At 48.4% G+C, this 27,888-nt stretch overlaps 2 protein-coding genes across 38 annotated transcripts in view; both read left to right on the top strand.

Moving 5' to 3' along the window:
* LOC144671591 (uncharacterized) overlaps positions 1–27,888 on the top strand; it is a 320,132-nt gene that overhangs the window by 259,877 nt on the left and 32,367 nt on the right. The gene's annotated exons all lie outside the window — the stretch shown is intronic.
* Positions 1–27,888, top strand: part of LOC144671596 (sialic acid-binding Ig-like lectin 13) — a 53,624-nt gene that overhangs the window by 2,912 nt on the left and 22,824 nt on the right. The window contains exons 2-5 of the mRNA XM_078533605.1: positions 86–145; positions 963–1,319; positions 3,261–3,548; positions 4,745–5,002. Of these exons, the coding sequence (XP_078389731.1) occupies positions 100–145; positions 963–1,319; positions 3,261–3,548; positions 4,745–5,002 (949 nt within the window). The 5' untranslated portion in view covers positions 86–99. The remainder of the gene's footprint in view (positions 1–85; positions 146–962; positions 1,320–3,260; positions 3,549–4,744; positions 5,003–27,888) is intronic.

The following is a 27,888-nucleotide window of genomic DNA, read 5'->3' as shown; positions in this document are numbered from 1 at the left end:
TTTAAACACAAGTTGTTGTTGTTTGAGGAAGAGAGGGTGGGGGCAATTTCTGATAAAGTCTCTGCCTTTGTCATTTTCCATTTAGACGAGGAACTGAAGATGGGAGTGTTCGGCCTGATATTGATCTTCATCAGCTTGCTGCCAGGTACAAATTCATTACTGATCGGAACTCAGGGAATTTGATTCTTTCCTGGATTGAGGAAGTGAACATTTAATTTTAGAGAACAGGGTTAGTGATCACACAGAGAGTGAGTGAATAGCGAGTCAGAGAATATAGCAAAAGAAAAAGACTCATACGGATTCGAAATGTCAACTCTGTTTCTCTCTCCACAGATCTTGCCAGACCTGCTGAGTTTTTCCAGCATTTTCTGTTTTTGCATCAGAGAGCTTGTTTCAATAGGAATGACAATGCATTTATATAGCGCCTTTAATGCAGTAAAACGTCCTTATTGCTTCACAGGATTTCCCCCACAAGGGGAAACATCCCTTCAGCTTCCACCCTGTCAAACCCCCCACCACCTCAGAATCTTATATGTTTCAATAAGGTCACCCCTCATTCTTCTAAACTCCAATGGATACAGGGCCAACCTGCTCAACATTTCCTCATAAGACAAACCCCTTCATCCCAGGAATCAGCCCAGTGAACCTCCTTTGAACTGCCTCCAATGCAATCTATCCCTCCCTACGTAAGGAGACCAGAACTGTACACACTGCTCCTGATACAATCTCACCAACGCCCTGTACAGTTGTAGCAAGACTTCCCTCCTTTCGTACTCCATCCCTTTGCAATAAAGGCCAACATTCCACTTGCCTTCCTCATTCTGTGCTGTTCCTGAATGCTGACTTTCTGTGATTCATGTACAAGGACACCCAGATCCCTCTGTGTCGCATTCTGCAGCCTGTCTCCATTGAAGTAATATTCTGCATTTTGATGTCCTGTCCCCTCCCTTGTTGCCTTTCAGGAGTGATGTCAGAGGGATGGTCTATGAAGGCACTGCCTCGGAGGGCCATCAGCAGCTCTTGTGTGATTATTCCGTGTAGCTTTGACTTTCCTTCCCACTCTTACACAGCACTGCACGGAACTTGGTTTAAATATTGGTATAAATGGAAATATACCATCGCATACACCAAAGATCCCAGTTATGCGATGGCCACATTCGTAGGACGTGCTAAAATAATCGGCGACTTGGAAGGGAAGAATTGTTCGGTGAGGATTGACAGTCTCAGAGCTGAAGACAGTGACGTGTATTACTTTTACGTGGATGCGGAGGGCTACACAGATCACACATTTACAGAACCAGTCCGACTCCAGGTTCTTGGTAAGTCCCAGTTCCTTTCACACTCAGCCTCTCAGCACAAGGGGGTCATGTTCTCATCTCAGAGCCAGGCAGTCATTGGTTAAATTCCTGCTCCAGGAGATGTCAGAACAAAGTACAGGATGTGGTCAGGCGCAGTGCTGAGGGAGTGCCACACTGTCAGAGGGTCATTACTGAGGGAGTGCTGCACTGTCAGAAGGTCAGTACTGAGGGAGTGCTGCACTGTCACAGGGTCAGTGCTGAGATAGTGCTGCACTGTCGGAGGGTCAGTAATGAGGGAGTGCTGCACTGTCGGAGCATCAGTACTGAGGGAGTGCTGCACTGTCAGAAGATCAGTACTGAGGGAGTGCTGCACTGTCGGAGGGTCAGGACTGAGGGAGTGCTGCACTGTCGGAGGGTCAGGACTGAGGGAGTGCTGCACTGTCAGAGGGTCAATACTAAGGAGGTGCTGCACTGTCAGAGGGTCAGTAATGATGGGGTGCTGCATTGTCAGAGGGTCAGTAGTGAGGGAATGCTGCAGTATCGGAGTGTCAGTACTGAGGGAGTGCTGCACTGTTAGAGGGTCAGTAATGATGGGGTGCTGCACTGTTGGGGGGTCAGTACTGGGGGAGTGCTGCACCGTTGGGGGGTTAGTGCTGAGTGAGTGCTGCACAGTCTGAGTATCATTACTTGTGTCAAAAAGTTTCAGTTTTATTTTTGTTCTAACTTCAGCAGCAACTGCTCCACATCCCCATGTGTTAACTGGAGGATGTCAGCCTGGAGTTACGTGGAATTCCAGAGCAGAATCTGTTATCACACATTGAAGCTGGCATCACTAAGTGTCCCTCAGTTATGACGTTTTCTGATGGAATGAAATTTGGCAAAGCAGTGGTCAGTGATAAGGAGAGATTGGGCATGAGAGGGGCAGGATCAGGGTGAGGTGGGCAGACACATGGGAGATGCAGTTCAGCGCAGTGAAGTCTGAAGTGATGCACTTTGTCAGGATGAACACAGAAAGATATTGGACAGTAAGGATTTGGACAAGTGTTGGACAGGAGAGACCTGGGTGTCTCTCTGCACACATTCTGAAAGATTAAAGGGCAACTTTCTGAGGTGATTAAGAAAGAAAATGTCTTCCTCGTGTTTATAGACTGAGGAACCGAGTTAAAAGCAAATAGATCATGCTGGAACTTTATAAATCACTGGTTAGAGCTCAGCTGGAATATTGTTCAGAACCCTGGGCCCCCACACTTCAGGAAAGATGTAAGAGCTTTAGAAATGGAGCCCAGGAGGACAGAACAGTAAAAACTGGGAAAAACGAGTCCTGGTCCAAACTGGTCTTGTATAGCTTAATATAGAACACCAGTAAAACTGGGAAATAAGAATACTGGTCTGAACTGTTTTTTTTTTCTTTCTGGGTGTGGAGGAGATTGACCAGAATGGGTCCAGGGATGAGGGATTTTAGCTACAAGGTTGGGTTGGACAAGCTGGGGTTGTTCTCCTTGGAGCAAAGGAGATTGAGGGGGGATCTGATAGAGGTGTACAAGATGATGAAGGGTTTAGATAAGGTAGACAAAGAGAAGCTGTTGCCATTAGCTGATGGTGCAAGGACTAGGGGACACAGATTGAAGGTTTTGGGTGGGGGGGATGTGAAGAGGAACTTTTTTACACAGCGAGTGGTAATGAGCTGGAACTCGCTACCTACGAGGATGGTGGAAGCGGAGACGATGGGCGATTTCAAAAGGAAATTGGACGGACACTTGAGGGAAATAAACTCGCAGGGATACAGGGATAGAGCGGTGGGAATGGGACTCATTGGATTGCTCCACAGAGAGACAGCATGGACTCAATGGGCTGAATGACCTCCTTCTGTGTTCTGAGTGTCTGTCACCCTATTGACAAATCATAGGACACATCAAATCTCTTTTCTACTTGTCTGTAAACATCTGGATCTTTCTATTACAGATGTTCCTGATAAGCCAGTTATCGTGCTCCCGAAGGGTTTACAGGAGGGGACTCCTGCACATATCATCTGTAAATGCCTCTACACCTGTCCTGATAACCACCCCAATCTAACCTGGAGTGAATTGCTGACTTCCTCGGTCAGCAGCATCACAGAGACCGGTGGCGAGGTTTCTGCTGTACTGACCTTGAACCCTTCATTCAAGCATCATGGTCAAAGTCTCAGCTGTACGTGTGACTACCCTCAAACCAACCATCGAGTGGTCAACTCAGTTACTCTGAGTGTAAAGTGTAAGTATTGGTTAGAAAACCATGCTTGTGATGGAGGGGGAGTCGGTCTCCTATTAAATGAGGCATTGGAGAAGGTGCAAGTGGGATTGACAAGGACGATCCCAGAACTGAGAGGTTATAACTATCAAGAAAGACTGAACAGGCTGGGATTCTTTCCTCTAGAAAAGAGAAGGCTGAGGGGGTGACCTGATCGAGACTTTAAAGTGGTGAAAGGCTTTCGATAGGGTCGACGTAGAGAAGATGTTTCCACTTGTCGGAGTGAGACCACAACTTGGGGCCATCGATATAAGATCATCACTAATAAACCCAATGGGGAATTCAGGAGAAACGTCTTTACCCAGAGAGTGGGGGGAATGTGGAACTCGCTCACACAGGGAGTGGTCGAGGTGAATAGTATCGATGTATTTAAGGGGGAAGCTGGATAAACATATGAGGGGGAAAGCAAGAGAAGGGTAAGGGGATGGGGTGAGATAGCCACTCATAGGCTCGCTGTAATTCTGCGTAACATCATCTGCTGGTGAGGAATAGAGTGCAGTTTGTACAGGTGCTAGTGTTGGAGCTGTATCCAGTCCATGATTCAAAACAGACCCTATCCACATCTGGATGTTAAACCTCATCAGTTCACTATTATTTTCATTCATTTTCGGGATGTGGCCATTACTGGTTGGGCCCAGCATTTCTTGCCCATTCCTAATTGTCCCTTGGGAAGGTGGTGGTCAGCTGCCTTCTGGGACTGTTGCAGAGCATGTAGCGAAGGGGCACCAAAAGCTCTTTCTGGAGAGATTTTGAGGATTTTGACCCAGCAACAGTGAAGGAACGGTGAATTCGTTCCAAATCAGGCTGGTGTGTGGCTTGGAGGAGAACTTGCAGGTGGTGATGTTCCCATGTATCTGCTGCCCTTGTCCTTCTAGGTTTCAGAGGTCGTGAGTTTGGAAGGTGCTGTCTTTGGATCGTTAGTGAGTTGCTGCAGTGCATCGTGCAGATGGTACACACACTGCTGACAATGTGCGTCGGTGGTGGAGGGAGTGAATGTTGACGATGGTGGGTGGGATGCCGATCAATCGGGCTGCTTTGTCCTGGATGGTGTTGAGTTTCTTGGGTGTGGAGCGGCATTCATCCCGGCAACTGGAGAGTATTCCATCACACTCCTGACTTTAGCTCACTGATTAATGTGTTGATAATTTTGTATTTGAAAGGTTCTCCTCGCAACACGTCTGTCAGGATGACACTGGAAAATGGAAAGATGATTTCTCTAAGTTGTTCCAGTGACGGGAATCCAGCAGTCCACAATTTCACCTGGTTTAAGATCTCCCAAGGAAAGGTGACGAATCTGGTGCTCGCTGGTCAAACTATTACAGTTCCTTATGGATTTGAAGAGGAAATCTCCTACTACTGTGAATCAACAAGTATCCTGGGCAGTTCCCAATCTCTGCCCATTAGAATTCCCACTGAATGTGAGTACTTTTTTTATTAGTTCATGGGATGGAGGTGTCACTGGCTAGACCAACATTTATTGCCCATCCCAAATTACCCTGGAACTGAATGGCTTGCTGGGCCTTTTCAGAGGGTATTGAAGAGTCAACCACATGGTTGTGGGTCTGGAGCCACATGTAGGCCAGACCAGGTAAGGACAGCAGATTTCCCTCCCTAAAGGACATTAGTGACCCAGATGGGGTTGTAACGACAATCGGCAATGTTTTCATGGTCATCGTTAGACTTTCAATTCCAGATTCTAATTGAATTAGTTGGCAAGTGGACATTTGACCACTTTGGCCACAATTTGTCCACAATTATCTGCCTGCCTGCTAATGAGCACATTCTCCTCATGCAGTATAAATTGTTGTTCCCTTTGAGATTTGGTATTCTTGTAATTCTGTCCTGATGAGTGAAAGATGAAAAGCTTGGACAGAATGTCTCCTTTCACACCAATGCTTAGGATCTGTGCTGCCAAGTGACTGTAAACATCGTCTTCTGTAAATCAGAATCCGGAATACTCTCTCAAATGACTAACACATCATTCCTGGTACATGAATCATAGAAAGTTAGTATGCAGGTGCAGCAAGTGGTTAGCAAGGCAAAAGGAACATTGGTATTTATTGCAAGGGAGCTTGAGTGTAAAAGTAGGGATGCATGTTACAACTGTACAGGGTCTTGGTGAGACTGCATCACGAGTACTGTGTAAAGCCTTGGCTTCTGACATAGAAATGATGGGCCGAATGTGCAGCTGAAGGCTACCTGTAATTCTGTGTGATGTTATCTGCAGGTGAAGAATACAGTGCAGTTTGTACGTGTGCTAGTGTTGGAGCTGTATCCAGTCCACGATTATATAAAGAGACTATTAAAATCTAGATTTTAAACCTCATGAGTTTGCCCACATTTAATTCATTTGCTGATATGGGCAACATTTATTGCCTATCCCTAATTACCCCTTGAGACATTGTCTTGAACCGCTGCAGTCCATGTGCTGTAGGTACACCCACAGCACTGTTAGGCAGGGAGTTCCAGGATTTTGAACCAGTGACAGTGAAGGAATGGCGATAGATTTCCAAGTCAGTGCAGTGTGTGGCTTGGAGGGGAACTTGCAGGTGGTGATGTTCCCATGAGTCTGCTGTTATTGCCCTTCTAGATGTTAGAGGTCACAGGTTTGGAAGGTGCTGTTCAAGGTGCCTTGGTGAGCTGTCGCAGTGCATCTTGTAGATGGTACACACACTGCTGCCACTGTGCATCGGTGGTGGAGCGAGTGAATGTTGAAGATGGTGGGTCGGATGCCGATCAAGCGGGCTGCTTTGTCCTGGATGGTGTCGAGCTTCCTGAGTGTTGTTGGAGCCACACTCATCCCGGCAACTGGAGAGTATTCCATTACACTCCTGACTTTAGCTCAGTGGTTAATGTGTTGATAATTTTGTATTTGAAAGATTCTCCTCACAATACGTCTGTCAGGATGACACTGGAAAATGGAAAGATGATTTCTCTAAGTTGTTTCAGTGACGGGAATCCAGCAGTCCACAAGTTCACCTGGTTTTAGATCTCCCAAGGAAAGGTCATTAATCTGACACTCGAAGGTCAAACTATTACAGTTCCTTATGGATTCGATGAGGAAATCTCCTACTACTGTGAAGCAACAAGTATCCTGGGCAGCTCCCAGTGTGAGCCCATTAGAATTCCTACTGAATGTGAGTACTTTTTTTATTTGTTCATGGGATGGAGGTCTCACTGGCTAGACCAACATTTATTGCCCATCCCAAATTACCCTGGAACTGAATGGCTTGCTGGGCCGTTTCAGAGGATATTGAAGAGTCAACCACATCGCTGTGGGTCTGGAGCCACATGTAGGCCAGACCAGGTAAGGACAGCAGATTTCCCTCCCTGAGGGACATTAGTGACCCAGATGGGGTTTTAACGACAATCGGCAATGTTTTCATGGTCATCGTTAGACTTTCAATTCCAGATTCTAATTGAATTGTTTGACAAGTGGACATTTGACCACTTTGGCCACAATTTGTCCACAATTATCTGCCTGCCAGCCAATCAGCACCCTCTTCTCATGCAGTATAAATTGTTGTTCCCTTTGAGATTTGGTATTCTTGCAATTCTGTCCTGATGAGTGAAAGATGAAAAGCTTTGACAGAATGTCTCCTTTCACACCAATGCTCAGTGCCGCAAAAGCATAAATGATCTCCTCCATTCTGCCAGGGTAAGTCACCCTTTTCATCACTCCCAACTCACACATTCACAAACCCATCACACACCCACAGGGCCCTCACTCACTGCCAGTGCAAGAGACATCACCATTCACTCTCTCTCACGCACCGTCATTGTCCTCACTCCATTCGTGGGACCACTCACCACCCACACAGACCAGGCATACTTATCATCTGGCCTGGTAGGCATCCTGATACACTTTCCCCATCTCTATCTATGGAGGGGAAACTGGCTCACAACAGGAGGGGAAGGTCCCAGACAGGCGGAGAGATGCCGGAGATCAAAGCTCTGACATAATTGGAAACCAGAGCCATCCAGCTGGCCGGCAATGACCGGGATCAGTCCTGTGCTGACGGTGAGGTCGGCGCTGCTCTACCAAGTGAGGATCCAACAGTGCAACATCCATCAGGCAGCCATGCTGTGAGTGATGTGTCCTCTTTCACAGTTCACTGCCATGCACTAATTATCTCTATTTGCTTTCACAGACACATCTGGGAAGCAACAGATGGAGTCCAGGACCCAGAACCTCCAAGCAAGCTCTGAAGAAACCTCTGAAGAGGAATCTGAAGGAACCCTCCCTGAACTCCCCTCACAGCGCTCATCCTCACCCTCCATCAGCACAGAGACACACACCTCGGTGGGACCTAGCTTTAGAGTAGCCTCGGGATCACAATCTGGTGAGCACATTGCACTGTCTGATCCACAGCAGGCTGAGGCAGGGACTTACAAGCTCCCCGGCACTCGGAGGACTGCTGGAGGCCAGAACGTTGCTGAGTCTGAGTCAGATGACGAGCCTCTGGACTCGGTCATGTCACAGTGCTGGAACTGCGAAGGCAAGCTGGGGAACATCAGGAAGGGATGTCCACTGCACTCCTCAGGTTGCAAGGTATGATGGAGGAGTCCGTCCGCCTTCAGGCTGAGGTGATAGCTCCAGCATGCTAATGCACTGAGGTCAACACTGGCAGGATGTCGGCCGTCACGGAGACCTTGGTCCAGGACCTCGCTCATGTACTGCTACATGGGTTTAACCCCATCACTAATGCCATAGTTGACCTCCTAAAGTGTGCACGCGAGAGGGATGCTGGGCAGCTCGATCTCACTGTACCTACACCCCATCCCTCATCCCCATCGACGTCCTCCTCATCAGAGGAGACCTCCAGCTCCTCCATCACCTCCTCAGCCAGCTCCTCTCCCAGTTGCAGCGCCAGGTTGTAAAGGGCGCAGCAGATGATGATGATGTGCGATACCCTCTGCGGACTGTATTGCTGGGCTCCAGGCACCGGAACCACATCTTCAGCATCCCGGGTCTGTTCTACCAAGTTATGAGTTGCGGCCTGAGCCTCATTATAGCGTCGCTCTGCTGCAGTCTGAGGCCGCCGCATGGGTGTCATCAGCCATGGCCTCTGCGGGTAGCCATTGTCCCCAAGGAGCCAACCCTGCAGACTCTGTGGATCCTGGAAAACTGTAGGGATCTGCGAGTGACTCAGGATGTAGGCAATGTCCGCACTCCCTGGAAACCGTGTGCATACCTGCAGGATGCGTTGCTGGTGGTCACATACCAACTGCATGTTTAATGAGTGGAATCCCTTGCGGTTGATGAAGTCCACTGGGTGTAGCGATGGAGACCTGAGCTCCACATGAGTGCAGTCAATCGCACCCTGCACCTATGGGAATCCCGAGATCAGGGCGAATCCAATGGCCCTGGCATCCTGGCTGTCCCGGTCCTGGGCGAAATGCACAAAGTTGTTGCCATGGAGAAGATGCATCCGTGACCTCATGGATGCATTTGTGGCTGGAGGATTGTGAAATCCCACAGAGGTCACCTGTGGAGCCCTGAAAGGAGCCACTGGCATAGAAATTGAGCGCCACAGTCACTCTCACAGCCACTGGCAGTGGATGCCCTCTATGTTCCCTTGGATCCAAGTCCTGCAGTAAGTGGCAGATGTGAGCCAACAGGTCCCTCTACATGCACAGTCATCGGCGACGCTGGTTGTCAGTCATGTGCAGGAATGACAGGCGATGTCTATTGACCCTGGGTGTCGCTAGGTGCTGACCAGCCATGGCTCACTGTCACTCCTCAGCAGCGTATGCGAGACCCTCCGCTGCCCCTTCTTCATGAGGCTGCTGTTCCTGCCTTTGCACGGTCAGGAGCCTCAGTCGCTCTCTCCTCCGTCTTCTGCAGTCTCCGTGGACCATCAGGCACACAGGTAGGTCACCAGGGTCCATCATCCCGACATGGCCCTCCTGCAGTATGAAAGAGAGAGAGAGAGAGAGACTTGGTTATCATGGCTGTACTTAGCACCTTTCCTGGCCCTGTGTGACCGCCCCTTAATGCTTCCTGGGAAGGGCTGGTCACCGCTCGGATGGCCAGAGATGTGTGCGCTGCATGGCTGCCCTGTCAACCTGCGACATGTGGGACACTGGTCCAAACCGAGATGCTGAGAGACCTGAGAGAGTTTTGTGTGTGGAAGTCAGAGGCTTGTAACATCAAAGCAGCCGTAGCCATAAGCCTACACCTGTCTGCAAAGGAACCAAAGTGAAAGGAGCCTTATTTGGAATTTGTAAGGTGAAAATGCTTTGCCTGGTGTCTGCTTAAAGTCAATGGGTTGTCTTCGAGGAAAGTAGTTTGGGAATTTGTTAAAAAGTTATGATCGTTGTAACTTTTAGCCATGTGTCTATATTTAACTTGTTGTAAGTTGACAAATGTCTTATTTAGTTTGATATTAAAACCCCTCGAGAACTGGTGGTCTTATTCCTGAATTTAGAGCTGCAAATCAAACATTCCACTGGAAAATATAGGTTATGACAGTTGTTTAAAGTTCCGCTCTGGGATTTTAAACAACAGCCTTTACCAACTGCTGTGTCGTAACATCTATAAATGTTACACAGATTACATCGATAAATATTATATATACATATTACATAGATTATATCGATAAATATTACATATAAATATTACATAGGTTATATCGAAATGCAAGACATTTATTCATAAATTGCTTAGAAATTCCTGAAACTCTCGACAGCCAATGAAGCAATTTCGAAGTGAGCTCACTGTTGTATTGTTGGAAACGCAGCTACTGATTTGTGCACAGCAAGATCCCAACAATCAGCATTGTGATAATGAGCTTATAATTGATTATATTAGTGAGGTTAGTTGATTCATACAAAGAGATTACATTTATGAGGTGGATCACTAATGACCCTTTAGGGAGGGAAACCTGTCCATTTTAACAGGACTGGGTGTATATGTGACTCCAGTCTCAAACACCAACGTGGTTAACCCTTACCTGCCCTCTGAACTGGTCTCCCAGTTTGGGTCAAACCAGTGGTTCAGGAGGAAGACCCCCCACCACCTTCTCTAGAAACTAGAGATGGACAATAAATGTCAGCATTGCCCTAGAATGAGTACTTAAACATTGAGTGAGTGTATCGCTTCTCGAGATACATCAGAGCATCATTCTAAAACTGTAGTGCAGTAATTAATGGCTCTTTTTACAGATAGAGACTCCAGTAAATGGACAGTAGGATTGCTCACGGCTGGGATCATGTTGAGTGTTTTCCTGGCTGGAATATTCATCTATGTGAGAAAGTAAGTGTGAAGATTTAACTTGATTTTAATATAAACATTTACTCAATGTTCTGTCCTTAAGTCGATGATTCCCTTGGGATCAGCACCAGGCGCCTCTCCGTAAGTGGTCCCTTTGTCCCCTATGATTCGGAGAGAACCTTTCATTGTCATGTATCCAGGGAAACGATCACGAGACCCAGAGATTCCTCACTCTGCACGATTACTCCTGGATAAATATTTGCTTCAATGTTCTTTCCTTAGGTCGGTGATTGTTTCCCTTATGTTGAGCGCCAGACGCCTCTCCGTTAGTGACCTACTTGTCCCTTATGATCCGGAGAGCGTTTTTCATTGCCCGTTAGCCAGATGAATAATAATCAGTTGTTGTGATCTGGAAGGCGCTGCCTGAAACGGCGGTAGAAGCAGATTCAATAGGAACTTTCAAAAGGGGAATTGGATAAATACTTGAAGGGGCAAAATTTGAAGGGCTATGGGGGGAAAAGCAGGGGTGGAGTGGGGCAAACATATGGTGTGTTATTATAATGATATTATACCTTGGGCTTATTTACTGCACAAGACACAAGGCACCAATCGCTCGCAGGGATTGGGTGAGAATGTTATGGGCTCGTTTACCAAGACTCGGCACGAGAACAGTTATACATACGGATAAAGCTTGGAGGCATCAGAGCTGTGTGTGTGTGCTCTGCTCAAAGCAAAAGTGAAACTAACACTGTGTCACATGACACACTTCCATTATAGTTTTGTCACACTGATATCCCTTATTGCAACAAGAGACAGTCCAGTCGTTGGTGTAAGGTTACAGTGGGCTCTGTGTCTGTGCTGCACTGACTCTCTACTATATGATAACTACAGTGTGATATTGTGTTATTGCAGGAGAAAGACAGCGATGGAGGAGAGAGTTTCAGGGACCAGTGACATTGCATTGACCCTCAGTCCACTCTCTGTGAAGCACCAGGTACAGGAGTTGTTTACACTCACTCCAAAGCTTCAATCTCAGTGTGTGGACAACACGTGTCCCAGATTCTCAGCCGGGTTACCCACGGATTTCTAACTGTGGAGTCAGTAACGGTTCAGTTGATAGCACTGTCTCTCGCCCTCTCTCTCTCTCCCTCAGTCTCTCTTTCTCCAGAAACCTGAGCACAAAAATGCCGATACATCTGAGGTCAGCACTGAGGGAGAGCAACACTGAAGGAGGGTCAGTACTGAGGGGGTGCTGCACTATCGGAGGGTCAGTGCTGAGGGAGTGCTGCACTGTCAGAAGTTCAATACTGAGGGAGCGCCGCACTGTCGGAAGTTCAGTACTGAGGGAGCGCTGCGCTGTCAGAAGTTCAATACTGAGGGAGTGCTGTACTGTCGTAGTGTCCATATTGAAGCAGTGCTGTCCTCTCGAAGGGGCAGTTGTGAGGGAGTGCCACACTGTCAGGAGCCAGCACTGAGAGAACATTGCAGTGTTCGAGGTGCCGTCTTTCAGAACAGTTGTATAATGCTGACCATGTTTACCCTCTCAGCTGGTCGTATAAGATCCAACATTATAGCAGTGACACCCTTCAATAAAATTCCTTCATTGGCGTGAGGTGCTTTGGATGCCTGTGTTTGTGAATAATGGAGCACAAATCTCACGATTCAGATGGTAACGTAGGACTTCCTGACTCAGGTGAGCGAGAGAGAGAGAGAGAGACAGAGAAGGAGAGATAGAAAAAGGGTTAAACGCACTGAGCCACGACTGACACTAACGAGGCTAAACAATAATTTAACCCTATCAGTGCCAGGAAATGATGTGAGGATGTTTTCTGTTTCCATTTCTCTGTAGGGTAAACAGAACGTGCTGATTACTGAGCTCCGGGACACAACCAGAGACACAACTAGCGAGGGGGAGACCCCAACACCCCAGGATCTCTCTGAAGGTGCAGTGGGAGGTGATGCTGGACATGGGAACCCCAATCAACCCGACGACCTTCTCTACGCCAACATCAACTTTTCAAAGCTGCCCAGCGATGACAGGACTGTGCACAGGAGCGAGGACATGAAATACACACTGAGTGGATTCCAGAAAAACTGAGTGTGAAACAGGGAGCGGGGCTGTGGGGTGTGTGAAGCAAACATGGTCAAATAGTAATTAACGGAAATATGATGTTGCGCAACTTTATTTTATCAGGTCTGAGTGAGTTTTCTGAATGCTGCACCTTTTTTCATGCTGTCAAGGATTGTGAGAAGCTTATGAATTATGTATCATTTTGCATCTATTAATACAAGGTGAGGTGAGAGTGACTGCCCTTGACATTAAGGCCGCATTTGAACAAGTGAGACATCAAGGAGCCAAGCAAAGCTAGAATCATTGTGAATCGGGTGGTATGAAAGTGCAATAATTTTTATAATACTTTTCTGGTTTGTTGTTAAAGTAGGTTTATGGGTGTGAGTGGAGATGGGTCTGTCTGTGTGGTTTAATTACATCTGGAGTCAGATATTCTGCAAGTTTGAGATTATCAAAAGAAGCTAGGTGCAGAAATGTACTGGAAATGCTGAAATGGAGGCTGCCTTAGCATGTAAGGTGTGAAGGGAATTTGCATTTTTAGATCAGTGAAGGGATTGTTTGGATTTCAAAGGCATGTTGGTCTGTTTACAACTATCCCGATAAGCAAGGCTAAGGAGTGTTTTAATTTTTCCCAAAGTTTACTGACAATATTGGCAACATGGAAGTTATTATATTATGGGAAAGTTACAGTTCCAAAGACATATGGAACGATGGAATTTACACATCAATGAGAGAGAAACATTTGTAATGGAGAATGAAAGGCTTTGTTGGGGGCCATGTAAGATCCAACAGGAGTGTGTGAAACAGGCTTGAAGAAGCCTCCAGGCATTTGTACATAAGTCTGTTATGTCCAGTAACTAAAGTTGGAGAAATCCGTTTAGAATTCCACTCTCAAGTGTGAACTGTGTTAACTCACTGGTTTTGTTTTTAAATCTAAAATCTATTTTAGACTGTTGCCTTAAACGGGGTCTGTAACTGGAAGACACGGTAATTAGGAATTTTAGGATTTGTTTTTGTCGTAAATGCTGCCTTAGGTACGTGCTTGAAATCTTTTATTTTGTGAATACATGTTTTAATTTCGTTTTTAAGATCTCGAGATGTCTTGGTCGATTCATTTCTCCTGAATTCAGTGCATGCATCTTGTAATAAATGCAAATTGCAAAACTGTTGTGATAGCACGATCAAGTGACCATTGTGGATTTAGTGCACCAAGAACACATCATCTGCCATGTCATAAAGTGCGGAAAATATTCGGCTGCTTGGATTCATACCTAGCACAAAGGAAGGTGGTTGTGGTTCTTGGAGGTCAGTCATCTCAGTTCCAGGACATCACTGCAGGAAATGCTCAGGGTAGTGTCCTCGGCTAAACCATCTTCAGCTGCTTCATCAATGACATTCATTCCATCATATGGTCAGAATTATGAATGTTCGCTGATGATTGCACAATGTTCAGCACCATTCATGACTCATCAGATACTGAAGCAGTCCATGTCCAAATGCAGCAAGACCTGGCCAATATCCAGGCTTGGGCTGACCAGTGGCAAGTAACATTCATGCCATACAAGTGCCAGGCAATGACCATCTCCAACAAGAGAGAATCTATCCATTTCCCCTTGACATTCAATGGCATTACCATTGCTGAATCCCCCACTATCAACATTCTGGGGGTTACCATTGACCAGAAACTGAACTGGACTAGCCATATAAATACTGTGGCTACAAGAGCAGGCCAGGTGCTGGGAATCGTGTGGTGAGTAACTCAACTCCTGATTCCCCAAAGCCTGTCCACCATCTTCAAGGCACAGGTCAGGAATGTGATGGAATACTCCCCATTTGTCTGGATGAGTGCAGCTCTCACAACACTCAAGAAGCTCGACACCATCCAGGACAAAGCATCCCGTTTGATTGGCACCCCAGCCACAAACATTCACTCCCTCCACAACTGACGCACAGTAGCAGCCGTGTGTACCATCTACAAGATGCACCGCAGGGGCTCACAAACTCTCCATAGACAGCACCTTCCAAACATACATCCACTACCATCTAGAAGGACAAGGGCAGCAGGTACATAGTAACACCACCACCTGGAATTTCCCCTCCATGTCACTCACCATCCTGACTTGAAAATATATCGCCATTCCTTCACTGTCACTGGGTAAGAATCCTGCAACTCCCTCCCAAACAGTTTTGTGTGTGTAGATACACCACATGGACTGCAGCGGTTCAAGAAGGCAGCTCACCACCATCTTCTCAAGTACAATTATGGATGGGCAATAAATTCTGTCCTAGCCAGTGATGCCCACATCCCATGAATGAATTAAAAAAAGAAGGAATTACAATGCACTGATGTTTCTGTACGTTTTTTTTTTCAAATAAAATACGTACTCTAGTGACTAATTCCATTCTCCAAGGCACCATTTCCTGTTTTCACATGCCCTTCTCATTATTTAAATTCCTGTGTCATTGGCAATGGAGCACTCGCATGTCAACATGTCACACTGTAATTATAGCCTCCTGCCAGTTGTGGTGCTCTAGTGTCATAGCTTTGCTTCCCAGAGACTGGAGGAGCTGTATACGTTGTGTTTACAATATGAGTAACACTCAGGGGTGACCAGGGGGATCCTTTTGTCCATGATTGCGATGTTGCTAAGATACAATGGCCCTACCGGTTTCCTCCCTCTGACTCCCACTGTTATGTGGTGACAGTGAGCAGCTGCGAGGGACCTGGGCAAGGGTCAACAGTGTGGGCACATGCTGATGGACGGGTGGCAAGGGGGCAAATGGATGTGATAATGAGCATGTCACTGTCCATCCTTCTTCCACCCTGTGAGTCTTTGGCAGATAACCACATGAGTGCAGAATATCTGTACCAGCGCGTGGTGGCGGGGCGATGCCAACTCCGAGTCTGCGTCTTGTGAATCCATCCCATGTTTTCACTCGAGCCCACAGACACCCACAGGAAACCCACAGAGAGACAGTCACTGGGAAAGACACTCGTTCCTTGTGGCTTCACGTTTTAACCCTATCCTGTCTGCGTGTCTCAAATGTTAAACACACCAGCCACATTCAGGGAGGTTTCACTCTGTGAATCACTCACTCTCTCTGAAACCCCCCCACCCCGCACCCCCCCCCCTCCGCCCACCCCCCCCCCCGCCCACCCCCGCCCCACACACACACCCCCCTCACACACACACACATACAGTGAGCATCTGCGTCTGCGTCTATGTGTGTGTGTGTGTGTGTGTGTGAGAGAGAGAGAGATTCTGTGTGTGTGTGTGTTTATGTTTTAGCTCATGTGTGTGTGTGTATGAGTGTGTGCCTCTGTGTGTGTGTGTGTGTGAGTGTTTTTGCGCGTGTGAGTGTGTTTCTGTTTGTGTGCGTCTTCGTGTGTGTTTGTGTCTTCATGTGTAGCGTTTGTGTATGTTCATTTGTTGTGTGTGTGTGCGTGTGCGTGTGTTTGTGGCTCTCTGTGAGATTGTGTGTTTCTGACAGCAGATCAGGCAGAAATAGTCCAGAATGCGCTGTGGTTTTGTAGCATTGAAACAATGACAGGAGCTAAATGAGTGCTGCACCAAATAAAGACATGGAGTGACCATACCAAAAAACTACGTGACTTCCCCAGGTCCACATCTCCTTCAAACACAGAAAAAGTGTGTTAACACTGACCCTCCTCTTACAGCCAGTTCACCTCTTGTCCGATGCAGTCAGGAGAGGAAGATCATCTCGCCTCCGATCCTGGTAAACTGAACATTTCCAGAATTATATCAGCTCCCTGAAGTGTCTCCAGTTAGTCATTCATCTGACAGGATTGACTCTACAACCCTGGGGACTCATTCTCCTGTAAGTAAAACACCTGCTGCTCCAGTCAAATCTCTTCTGTATAACATGATCTTTGGATGTCCCAGAATACTTTACAGTTGAGTTCACCCTTTTATCGAAGTGTAGTTACTGTTGTAATGAAGGAAATGCAGCAGCCAGTTAGCGCACAGCAAGCTCCCACAAACAGCAATGTGATCATCTATTTTTAGTGATGTTGGTTGAGGGATAAATATTGGCCCCAGGACCCAGGGGAGAACTCCCCCCTGCTCTTCTTCCAAATAATGGCTGTGGGATCTTTCACACCCGCCCGAGAGGGCAGACGGGGGCCTCGGTTTAGTGTCTAATATTGGACTAATCTCCAGGCGAGGTTGGCTGGTTGGATTATTGACAAGGTCCATTCACCCTGTAAAGAGTTTTTCTGTTTTGAAATACCCGATCAAACACCGAGTTCTGTGTCTAAACCTTGTGTTGAAAAGACACCTTTCCAGCTATTCACCTGCCATTAGCTTGTTGAGTCTTCACACGCTCCGTCTGTCCGAGACCAACCCCTCTTAGCTCATCCTTTCCTTATCGTACATCGAGTTGTTCATCCTGACGGGTTCCATCCTTCCTAGTAACACTCCATCTCCGACATCAAACTAACTCCCAACACGTTGATGAATTGTATCGATTGCAGCGTCAGTTGGTTCTGTCTGAGGCTGTTTCTCTGATCAGGGACCGAGCTGTTCTGAACGGACATTGTGTTCAGCAGTTCTTATTGCCGATCAGGCTGTTCAACCAATGCTGCTGTTCACTGAGGTGACTCCGATTCTACATTCACACATTAATGAATTCATGTCCAGCAGCAAACATCTGAATGAAGCAAGGTTCAAGCAAAAACCGAGCCGCTTGATCCTACAGTTATCTGTTCAGGCATCGTCCCTTGTTCAAAATAACAAACGTTATTTAAAAATAGTGATCACACGAGCCTGGTTTCTAAGGAAATGAAACCATGAACAATTTGCAGAAAAGTGGAACGTACAGGACTAATCTATTTATATTGAGCTGATGATACAGAAATTTACACGAGGCATGTTGCTAATTTCAAACATCATCTGAAATACGGCAGTTCTGACAGTGCAGCACTCCCTCAGTACTGACCCTCTGATAGTGCAGCACTCCCTCAGTACTGACCCTCCGACAGTGCAGCACTCCCTCAGTACACACGCTCTGACAGTGCAGCACTCCCTCAGTACTGACCCTCTAACAGTGCAGCACTCCCTCACTACTGACCCTCTGACTGTGCAGCATTCCTTCAGTACTGACCCCCTGACAGTGCAGAACTCGTTCAGTACTGACCCTCCGACAGTGCAGCACCCACTCACTACTGACCCTCTGACAGTGCAGCAACCCGCAGTATGGTCCCTCCGAAAGTGCAACACTCCCTCACTACTGACACTCTATCAGTGCTGCACTCCCTCAGTACTGACCCAACGACACGGCAGCACTCCCTCAGTGCTGACCCTACAACAGTGCGACGCTCCCTCAGTATTGACCCTCTAACAGTATATCACTCGCTCAGTACTGAGTCTCCAACAATGCAGCAATACCACAGTAATGACCCGATGACAGAGCAGCACTCCCTCAGTCCTGGCCCTACGACGTTGCAGCACTCGCTCAGTACTGAGACTCCAACAATGCAGTACTCCCACAGTAATATCCCGACGAAAGTGCAGCACACCCCCAGTACTGACCCTACAACAGTGCAGCACTCCCTCAGTGCTGACCCTCCGACAGTGCAGCTCTTCCTCAATACTGACCTTCCGACATTGCAGCACTCCCTCAGTACTGACCCGACGACAGTGCAGCACCCCCTCAGTACTGACCCGATGAAAGCGCAGCACTCCCTCAGTGCTGACCCTACGACAGTGCACCAGTCGCTCAGTACTGAGTCTCCAACAATGCAGCACTCCCACAGTAAAGACCCAACGACAGTGCAGCACGCCCTCAGTACTGACCCTAAAACAGGGTGGCGCTCCCGCAGTACTGACCCTCAGACAGTGCAGTACTCCCTCAGTACTGACCCTCCGACAGTGCCCCTCTTCATCAGTACTGACACTCCGACAGTGCGGCAGCCCCTCAGTACACACGCTCTGACAGTGCAGCACTCCCTCAGTACTGATCCTCTGACAGTGCAACACTCGCTCTGTACTGACCCACTGACAGTGCGGCACTCCCTCAGTACTGAACCTCTCACAGTGCAGCACTCCCTCAGTACTGACCCTCTGACACTGTAGCACCCCCTCAGTACTGACCCGACGACAGTGCAACAATCCCTCAGTGCTGACCCTACGACAGTGCGACGCTCCCTCTGGACTGACCCTCCAACAGTGCAGCACTCGCTCAGTACTGAGTCTCCGACAATGCAGCACTCCCTCAGTACTGACCCTACGACAGTGCAGCACTCGCTCAGTACTGACCCTGCGACAGTGAAGCACTCCCCCCGTACTGACACTACAACAGTTCCGCGATCCCGAGTACTGACCCTCCGACTGTGCAGCTCTCCCTGAGTAATGACCCTCCGAAATTGCAGCGCTCCCTCAGTACTGACCCGACGACAGTGCGACGCTCCCTCAGTACTGACCCTCTGACAGTAGAGCATTCCCTCACTACTGGCCCTACGACATTGCAGCAGTCGCTCAGTACTGAGTGTCCGACAGTGCAGTACTCCCTTAGTACTGACCCTCCGATAATGCCACGCTCCATCACTACTGACCCTCTGACAGTGCGGCACCCCGTCAGTACACACGCTCTGAAAGTGCAGCACTCACTCAGTACTGACCCTCCGACAATGCAGCACTCCCTCAGTACTGACCCTCCAACAGTGCAGCTGTCCCTCAGTACTGACCTTCCGACAGTGCAGCACTCCGTCAGTACTGACCCTCCGACAGTGCTGCACTCCCTCAGTACTGACCCTCCGACAGTGCGGCACACCCTCAGTACATACGCTCTGACAGTGCAGCACTCCCTCAGTACTGACCCTCCAACAGTGCAGCACTCCCTCAGTACTGACCCACTGACAGTGCAGAACTCGTTCAGTACTGAGTCTCCGAGAATAAAGCACTGCCTCAGTACTGGCCCCACGACAGTGCAGCAACCCCGAACTACTGACCGTCTGACAGTGCAGCACTCCCTCAGTACTGAGCCTCCGACAGTGCAGCACCCCTCAGTACACACGGTCTGACAGTGCAGCACTCACTCAGTACTGACTCTCCAGCAGTGCAGCACTCCCTCTGTACTGACCCTCCGACAGTGCAGCACTCCCTCAGTACACACGCTCTGACAGTGCGGCACTCCCTCGATACTGACCCTCCGACAGTGCAGCACTCCCTCAGTACTGACCCTCCGACAGTGCAGCTCTCCCTCAGTACTGACCCTCTGATAGTGCCACGATCCATCAGTACTGACCCTCCGACAGTGCGGCACCCCCTCAGTACACACGCTATGACAGTGTAGCACTCACTCAGTACACACGCTCTGACAGTGCAGCACTCCCTCGGTACTGATCCTCCGACAGTGCAGCACTCCCTCAGTACTGACCCTCCGACAGTGCGGCACTCCCTCAGTACACACGCTCTGACAGTGCAGCACTCCCTCGGTACTGACCCTCCGACAGTGCAGCACTCCCTCAGTACTGACCCTCCAACAGTGCAGCTGTCCCTCAGTACTGACCTTCCGACAGTGCAGCACTCCGTCAGTACTGACCCTCCGACAGTGCTGCACTCCCTCAGTACTGACCCTCCGACAGTGCGGCACACCCTCAGTACATACGCTCTGACAGTGCAGCACTCCCTCAGTACTGACCCTCCAACAGTGCAGCACTCCCTCAGTACTGACCCACTGACAGTGCAGAACTCGTTCAGTACTGAGTCTCCGAGAATAAAGCACTGCCTCAATACTGGCCCCACGACAGTGCAGCAACCCCGAACTACTGACCGTCTGACAGTGCAGCACTCCCTCAGTACTGAGCCTCCGACAGTGCAGCACCCCTCAGTACACACGGTCTGACAGTGCAGCACTCACTCAGTACTGACTCTCCAGCAGTGCAGCACTCCCTCTGTACTGACCCTCCGACAGTGCAGCACTCCCTCAGTACACACGCTCTGACAGTGCGGCACTCCCTCGATACTGACCCTCCGACAGTGCAGCACTCCCTCAGTACTGACCCTCCGACAGTGCAGCTCTCCCTCAGTACTGACCCTCTGATAGTGCCACGATCCATCAGTACTGACCCTCCGACAGTGCGGCACCCCCTCAGTACACACGCTATGACAGTGTAGCACTCACTCAGTACACACGCTCTGACAGTGCAGCACTCCCTCGGTACTGATCCTCCGACAGTGCAGCACTCCCTCAGTACTGACCCTCCGACAGTGCGGCACTCCCTCAGTACACACGCTCTGACAGTGCAGCACTCCCTCAGTGCACACGCTTTGACAGTGCAGCCTTCCCTCAGTACTGACCCTCCGACAGTGCGGCACTCCCTCAGTACACACACTCTGACAGTGCAGCACTCCCTCAGTACTGACCCTCCAATAGTGCCACGATCCATCAGTACTGACCCTCCAACAGTGCGGCACCCCCTCAGTACACACGCTATGACAGTGCAGCACTCCCTCAGTACTGACCCTCTAACAGTGCAGCACTCCCTCAGTACTGACCCGACGACAGTGCAACACTCCCTCAGTGCTGACCCTACAACAGTGCGACGCACCCTCAGTACTGACCCTCTGACAGTATAGCACTCGCGCAGTACTTAGTCTCTGACAATGCAGCACTCCCACAGTAATGACCCGATGACAGTGCAGCACTCCCTTTGTACTGACCCTACAACAGTGCGGCGCTCCCGCGGTACTGACCCTCCGACAGTGCAGCTCTCCCTCAGTACTGACCCTCTGACATTGCAGCGCTGCCTCAGTACTGACACTCTGACACTGCAGCACTCCCTCAGTACTGACACTCCGACAGTTCAGCACTCCCTCAGTACTGACCCTCTGACAGTTCAGCACTCCCTCAGTACTGACCCTGTGACAGTGCAGCACTCCCTCAGTACTGAACCTCCGACAGTGCTGTGCTCCATCAGTACTGACCCTCCGACAGTGCGGCACCCCCTCAGTACACACGTTCTGACAGTGCAGCACTCCATCAGTACTGACTCTCTGACAGTGCTGCACTCCCTCAGTACTGACCCACTGACAGTGCGGCACTCCCTCGGTACTCACCCTCCCACAGTGCACCTCTCCCTCAGTACTGACCCTCTGACAGTGCAGCACTCCCTCAGTACTGACCCTCTGACAGTGCTGCACTCCCTCAGTACTGACACTCTGACACTGCAGCACTCCCTCAGTACTGACACTCCGACAGTTCAGCACTCCCTCAGTACTGACCCTCTGACACTGCAGCACTCCCTCAGTACTGACACTCCGACAGTTCAGCACTCCCTCAGTACTGACCCTCTGACAGTTCAGCACTCCCTCAGTACTGACCCTGTGACATTGCAGCACTCCCTCAGTACTGACCCTCCGACAGTTCAGCACTCCCTCAGTACTGACCCTGTGACAGTGCAGCACTCCCTCAGTACTGACCCTCCGACAGTTCAGCACTCCCTCAGTACTGACCCTCCGACAGTTCAGCACTCCCTTAGTACTGACCCTGTGACAGTGCAGCACTCCCTCAGTACTGACCCTCCGACAGTTCAGCACTCCCTCAGTACTGACCCTCCGACAGTGCAGCACCCCCTCAGTACTAACCCAAGAGATACAAGAAAGAGACTGAAGAGCTGAATAATCAGCTGAATGAAACAAAAGAGGTAGTTAAAGTATCAAAACAAGTTTACAGTGCAGATGGAGCCCATTCAGCCCCCTCGAGCCTGTTACACAGGAACAGGAGGAGGCCAATCAGCCCCCTCGAGCCTGTTACACAGGAACAGGAGGAGGCCATTCAGCCCCCTCGAGCCTGTTACACAGGAACAGGAGGAGGCCCATTCAGCCCCCTCGAGCCTGTTACACAGGAACAGGAGGAGGCCAATCAGCCCCCTCGAGTCTGTTACACAAGGACAGGAGGAGGCCATTCAGCCCCCTCAAGGCTGCACTGTCTCTCTGTTAAGACCATTCCACCTTTACTCCTTTTGCCAATTATTTTGACTCCGTGCCCTCGAGCTCTCGATGTTCTCTTGAGTGGGAACAGTTTCTCACACACACTATCCCGCAGCTAATCCAATCTGTGGGGGTTGCCACTTTCTTGTTTCCTCCCATATTCTCAAGTTCCTCTCTCTCGTTCCTCAGGATGGACTTGAGGACGGCTGGAATCCTCCGTGGACGATGCTGAGTTAGTCACACACTTTCAGCCACTCCCGGATGATATTCACCGGTGAGACATCCAAGATGGGTGAGAGAAGCCGTCCAGCTGGATCTGTTCAGCAGGCAATGGCTTTGTGCCGTGTGTCACATGGCAAAATCTCTCCTGGGACATGGAGCGTTACCAGTCCAAATTTTAACCTGTTTCAGCTGAGAGGGATGGATTTTGCTTTGTGTACTATTTGGAACTGTAAATCGTCTTCCTTCCCATTGCATTGGGCCCTCAGCTTAGCTTGTCCTCTTGGTGTGAGCACTGTTACATCATATAGGCTCAACTTCACCTCAGGCACCTTCATTTTCAGCTCACCATCTTGAGCAACTTCTTACAAATCAGCGAAGCTCATGCTGTTGCGCTCAGTACCTGTGTCGATCTGACACTTCATATTAATTCCTTCAGCAGATTCCAATCGCCACAAACCATTTTTTTATCCTGAGACTTGACGGTGCTACACAGGAAAACCAGGGCACTATTCACCCCGCTTGACTTTCTAACACAAGTGCAGGAGGAGGCTGTAATACAGGAACAGGACAAGGTCCATTCAGCACCCTCGAGCCTGTTACACACGAACAGGACAAGGTCAATTCAGCCCCCTTGAGCCTGTTACACATGAACAGAACAATGTGCATTCAGCCCCCTTGAGCCTGTTATACAGGAACAGGCGGAGGACCATTCAGCCCCTCGGGCCCGTTACACAGAAGCAGGACAAGGCCCTTTCAGCCCCCTCGAACCTGTTACACAGGAACAGGAGGAGGCCCATTCAGCCTTCTCAAGCCTGTTACACAGGAACAGGAGCAGGCTATTCAGCTCCCTCGAGCCTGTTACACAGGAACAGAAGGAGACCCATTCAACCACCTCGGTGCCTGTTACACAGGAACAGGAAGAGACCTATTTAGCCGCCTTGAATCTGTTACACTGGAACAGGATGAGTCCATTAAACCACAGTCTTGGCACCAAAGGGTTACCAGTTTGCTTACAGCGCAAGACAAAGAGTTGGTTTCTCGCATTCACAACAACCACATCACATTTTGACTCACAGTGACACATCAGCCCTTTCTAATTAAATACACAGAAGGAGCAGCACAGGAAGAGGTCATTCAGCCCAAGCAGAGCGTGTGGGCAGTTCCTCCCCAGGCGAGCAGTTGGACAGGTCCTGGGTAAGTAACAGAACGATTAGAATTCACTTCCACGACCAACACCGTCCTTTGTTGATGTTGTGACTTTATAAAGACAGATTCCAATGATTGATGCCTTTGAAAGATTTCTACTGATTATTGAGATCTGGGTGTGAGGCTCAAGCCTGTTGTACAGAACATCTTTCTAGCTCAAGAGATGAAGGATGTGCAGAGACATGAGCTTTGGGACACCCTGAGTTGTTGAAAGGTTCTATAGAAATGCAAATCCTTCATGGTGTTTCTTTCATAAAGCCTTGTAACTCTCTGCAGAGCACCTATCATCCCACAGAGATTCAAATTAGTCTGTGAAGACATTGCCTAAAAGCAGTTCTGATCTCTCGAGAACTGTCGGACAAGAGGTGAGGTCTCATTAACTCCTTTCTCTTTCAGAGCTTGAGAGTGAGAAGCTGATAAAACATCTGGGAGTGGACAATGATCGGGAAATCTTACTTCCTCCTGTCACTTCTCCAAGGTAATATCATTGTCAGCTCGGACAGATTTATGGTTCATAGTCTTTGTAAAACATCATTCTTATTGAGCTGTGATTGGGATCCGATTCAGCAGTGAGCCAGTGTATAAACTCACAACAAGTCCCATTCACCCATCACCCCTGTGCTCACTGATATACACTGACTCCCTGTCTGACAGCAGAATTGGAGGAGGGCAGAGGTCTCGAAGGATTCAGGGTTGGAGGAGGTTACGTGGATAGGGAGTGGAGAGGGGGGATGTTGGGGTAAGAAATCGATGATGAGAATTTGAAATTTGAGTCATTGCTGGACTGGGAGCCAGTGTAGGTCAGCGAGTGACAGGGGAGCGATCGGCTGAATAGAGAAGCAGGGATAAAAACTGAGGAATGAAGTCTATCCCGATGCTAGGACTCCGATAACAATGCCCTGACATTTTTCTCTCTTGCTGCTTTTAGTCAGAATTTCCCATGAAGACAACACAACAGCTCCTAGAATAGACAGGCTGTTCAGCGTCACACTTCCTGTCCATTCTCACCTTGCTAGCAACTTCAATAAGGGTACAAGCTAACTGAAAGTGAGAAGGAAGGCAAAGCAGTCTGTGTATAAAACTGTCAAATATTCTGAGTTATCATGATTGTCTCTGATCTGCTGCAGAGCTTAAATTTCACAGAATCTTAGCCCTTTGCAGCTCAGAGAGAGACCATTGACTCACTGCCTGAAAGGGCGGTGGAAGCAGATTCAACAGGAACTTTCAGAAGGGGAACTGGATAAATACTTGTAGGGGACATTTTGCAGGGCTGTGGAGGAGAGAGCAGAGGTGAGAGTGGGAATAATTGGACTGATCTTTCAAAGGCCCAGCACAGGCACGATGGGCCAAATGGCTTCCTTCTGTTCTGTATCTTTCTACAATCCGATAAATTAAGTCCCTTTTCAATAACTCTTCAGGCTCCCGCTGCAGGGATGGATCTTTGAGGAAGACAGGGGACAAGAGTTTCCTAATATCATGTTCTTATTTCTTGATAATTACATAAGTGTATGGAACTGTTGAAAATTTGACTCTCCAAAGCATAGGGGTAATCTGCTGGTGCACCCAGATCTTGTGATGGTAACCTTGTCTGGAGGGTCTTTAATTGCTCACAGTGATCTGTGGGATTGACACCCTTGGATGTTGTCCCTGATTTCATGTGGGATCTTCTCCTCGATGTAATAGGAGTGGGAATGGATCTGATGTATCCTCAGTTCCGCCTCACCGCTGTGCCCTTGTGTGTAATGACTCCATAGGACCTTGGTTCTGAACAAATCCTTGTCACCTCGGCTGGTGGTCAGGAACCTTCTGTGGGATCCTGGATGTGAACTTGTCCCAACTGTAAACTTGGCAACTCTGTACCTCCATTTTTATCATGAACATTCCTTATCTTCTCTTGTAATTTTAAAAGTTGCCCTCTGGTTTCTGAGAGAGTAGAATGGGTAAGAGTAGCGAAATTGGTCCACATTGGCCCACCAAACATGATCTCTGTCAGTGATGGAATAAAGTGAGGTGATGGTGTAGTGGTATTGTTGCTGGATGAGTAATTCAGAGGCCCAGGGTAATGTTCCCAGAATATGGGTTCAAATCCTGCCATAACAGATGATGGAATTTGAATTTAATAAAAATATGAAATTCAAAGTCTATTGATTACCATAAAACCATTGTTGGAAATCCCACCTGGTTCACTCGTGCCCTTTGGGGAACAAAATTGTCTGGCCTACATGTGACTCCAGATCCCACATCAATGTGGTTGACTCTTATATTAGGAATGGTTAATAATCAGATCCCACATCAATGTGGTTGACTCTTATATTGGGGATGGGGAATAAATCCTGGCCTGGCCAGTGACTCCCACATCCCATGAATGAACTTAACAAAGTTGCAGTTGTAGGTGTTGATCTCAGATGTAGTGGTGTAGTTGCTGGACTAGTAATTCAGAGGCCCAGGGTAATGCCCTGAGAATATCGGTTCAAATCCTGCCTTAATGGATAAAATATGAAATTGGAAGTCTATTGATGACCATGAAACCATTGTTGATTGCTGTAAATCCCACCAGTTTCTCTCATGCCCTTTAGGGAAGGAAATTGTCAGGCCCACATATGACTCCAGATCCCACTTCAATGTGGTTGACTCTTATATTAGGGATGGGTAATAAATCCTGGCCTGGCCAGTGACTCCAACAACCCATGAATGAATATAACAAATTTGCAGTTGTAGGTGTCGATCTCAGATTAAACATTACAATGTGTGGATCTTGCTTGGCCTGTCTACATTTGAGAATTAGGGATTTCACTGTGTGAATCATTCATTCAGCTCGGCCATTAGATCTGGGGTAATGAGGAGAAGAGGAAGTGTGATTGATATTCCATATTATCTGTAATCATGTCTCTATGTTCACCAAATAAACTGAAAACAGTGCTTAGAGGGTGCGCAACAATTGTGCTTGATGTATTGTGCTATTTTTATATAACGGGATACCTGGTAAAGCAGTCGATGATGACGATGATAACAGTGACATGAAAGGGTTCGGATGTGATTTTGGACTAAGGATGGGCAGGAACTTCATGTGGAATCAGTGGTTCTTTGTGTTGACTTGGCTCATCCTCTTGACAAGCCTCGGACTTCCCCACAACGACTTCAAGGTCACTGTTCACACCCGGCCAGGGACTGTATCTCTTGTGAGTCTCCTTGTCTGATCTGTGCCCATGTGTGAGGGGTGAAGTTGTTAAAGAATATAGGATCACATAGGTTCCGGTATGATGCCCTGCCTACCTTTAAAAATGACTCCCTGGGAGATGCTTCGCTTATCCCGATAAGGTCAAATTGAATCAGGCCACCCTTCAATGATGCTTCCACAGTTTCTGTAGAATTTTTCACCGTTCCCTCTTGTAGCTGATGGCATTTGTGTTGTGCTAGATGTATTGGATCAATTGACAGACTTGCATTCTCCTGCAGTTGTAACATTGCAGCTCCCTTGAAACTGCCAATATTATTGAAACTTCCTGTATATTTCAGTGTTATGTCATGAACTGAGGTGATGGGGTAGTTTCTGAGGTTGACCCGTGTGAGGTCTGACAGATTCCATGGATTGTCACTAGTGTGAGGTCACGGCATGCCGATAGACCTGCAATTGCT

The sequence above is a fragment of the Cetorhinus maximus genome, chromosome 33 (genome assembly GCF_964194155.1).
Source record: "Cetorhinus maximus chromosome 33, sCetMax3.hap1.1, whole genome shotgun sequence".
Classification (NCBI taxonomy): Eukaryota; Metazoa; Chordata; class Chondrichthyes; order Lamniformes; family Cetorhinidae; genus Cetorhinus; species Cetorhinus maximus.
This window is presented reverse-complemented; position numbering and strand designations above follow the sequence as displayed.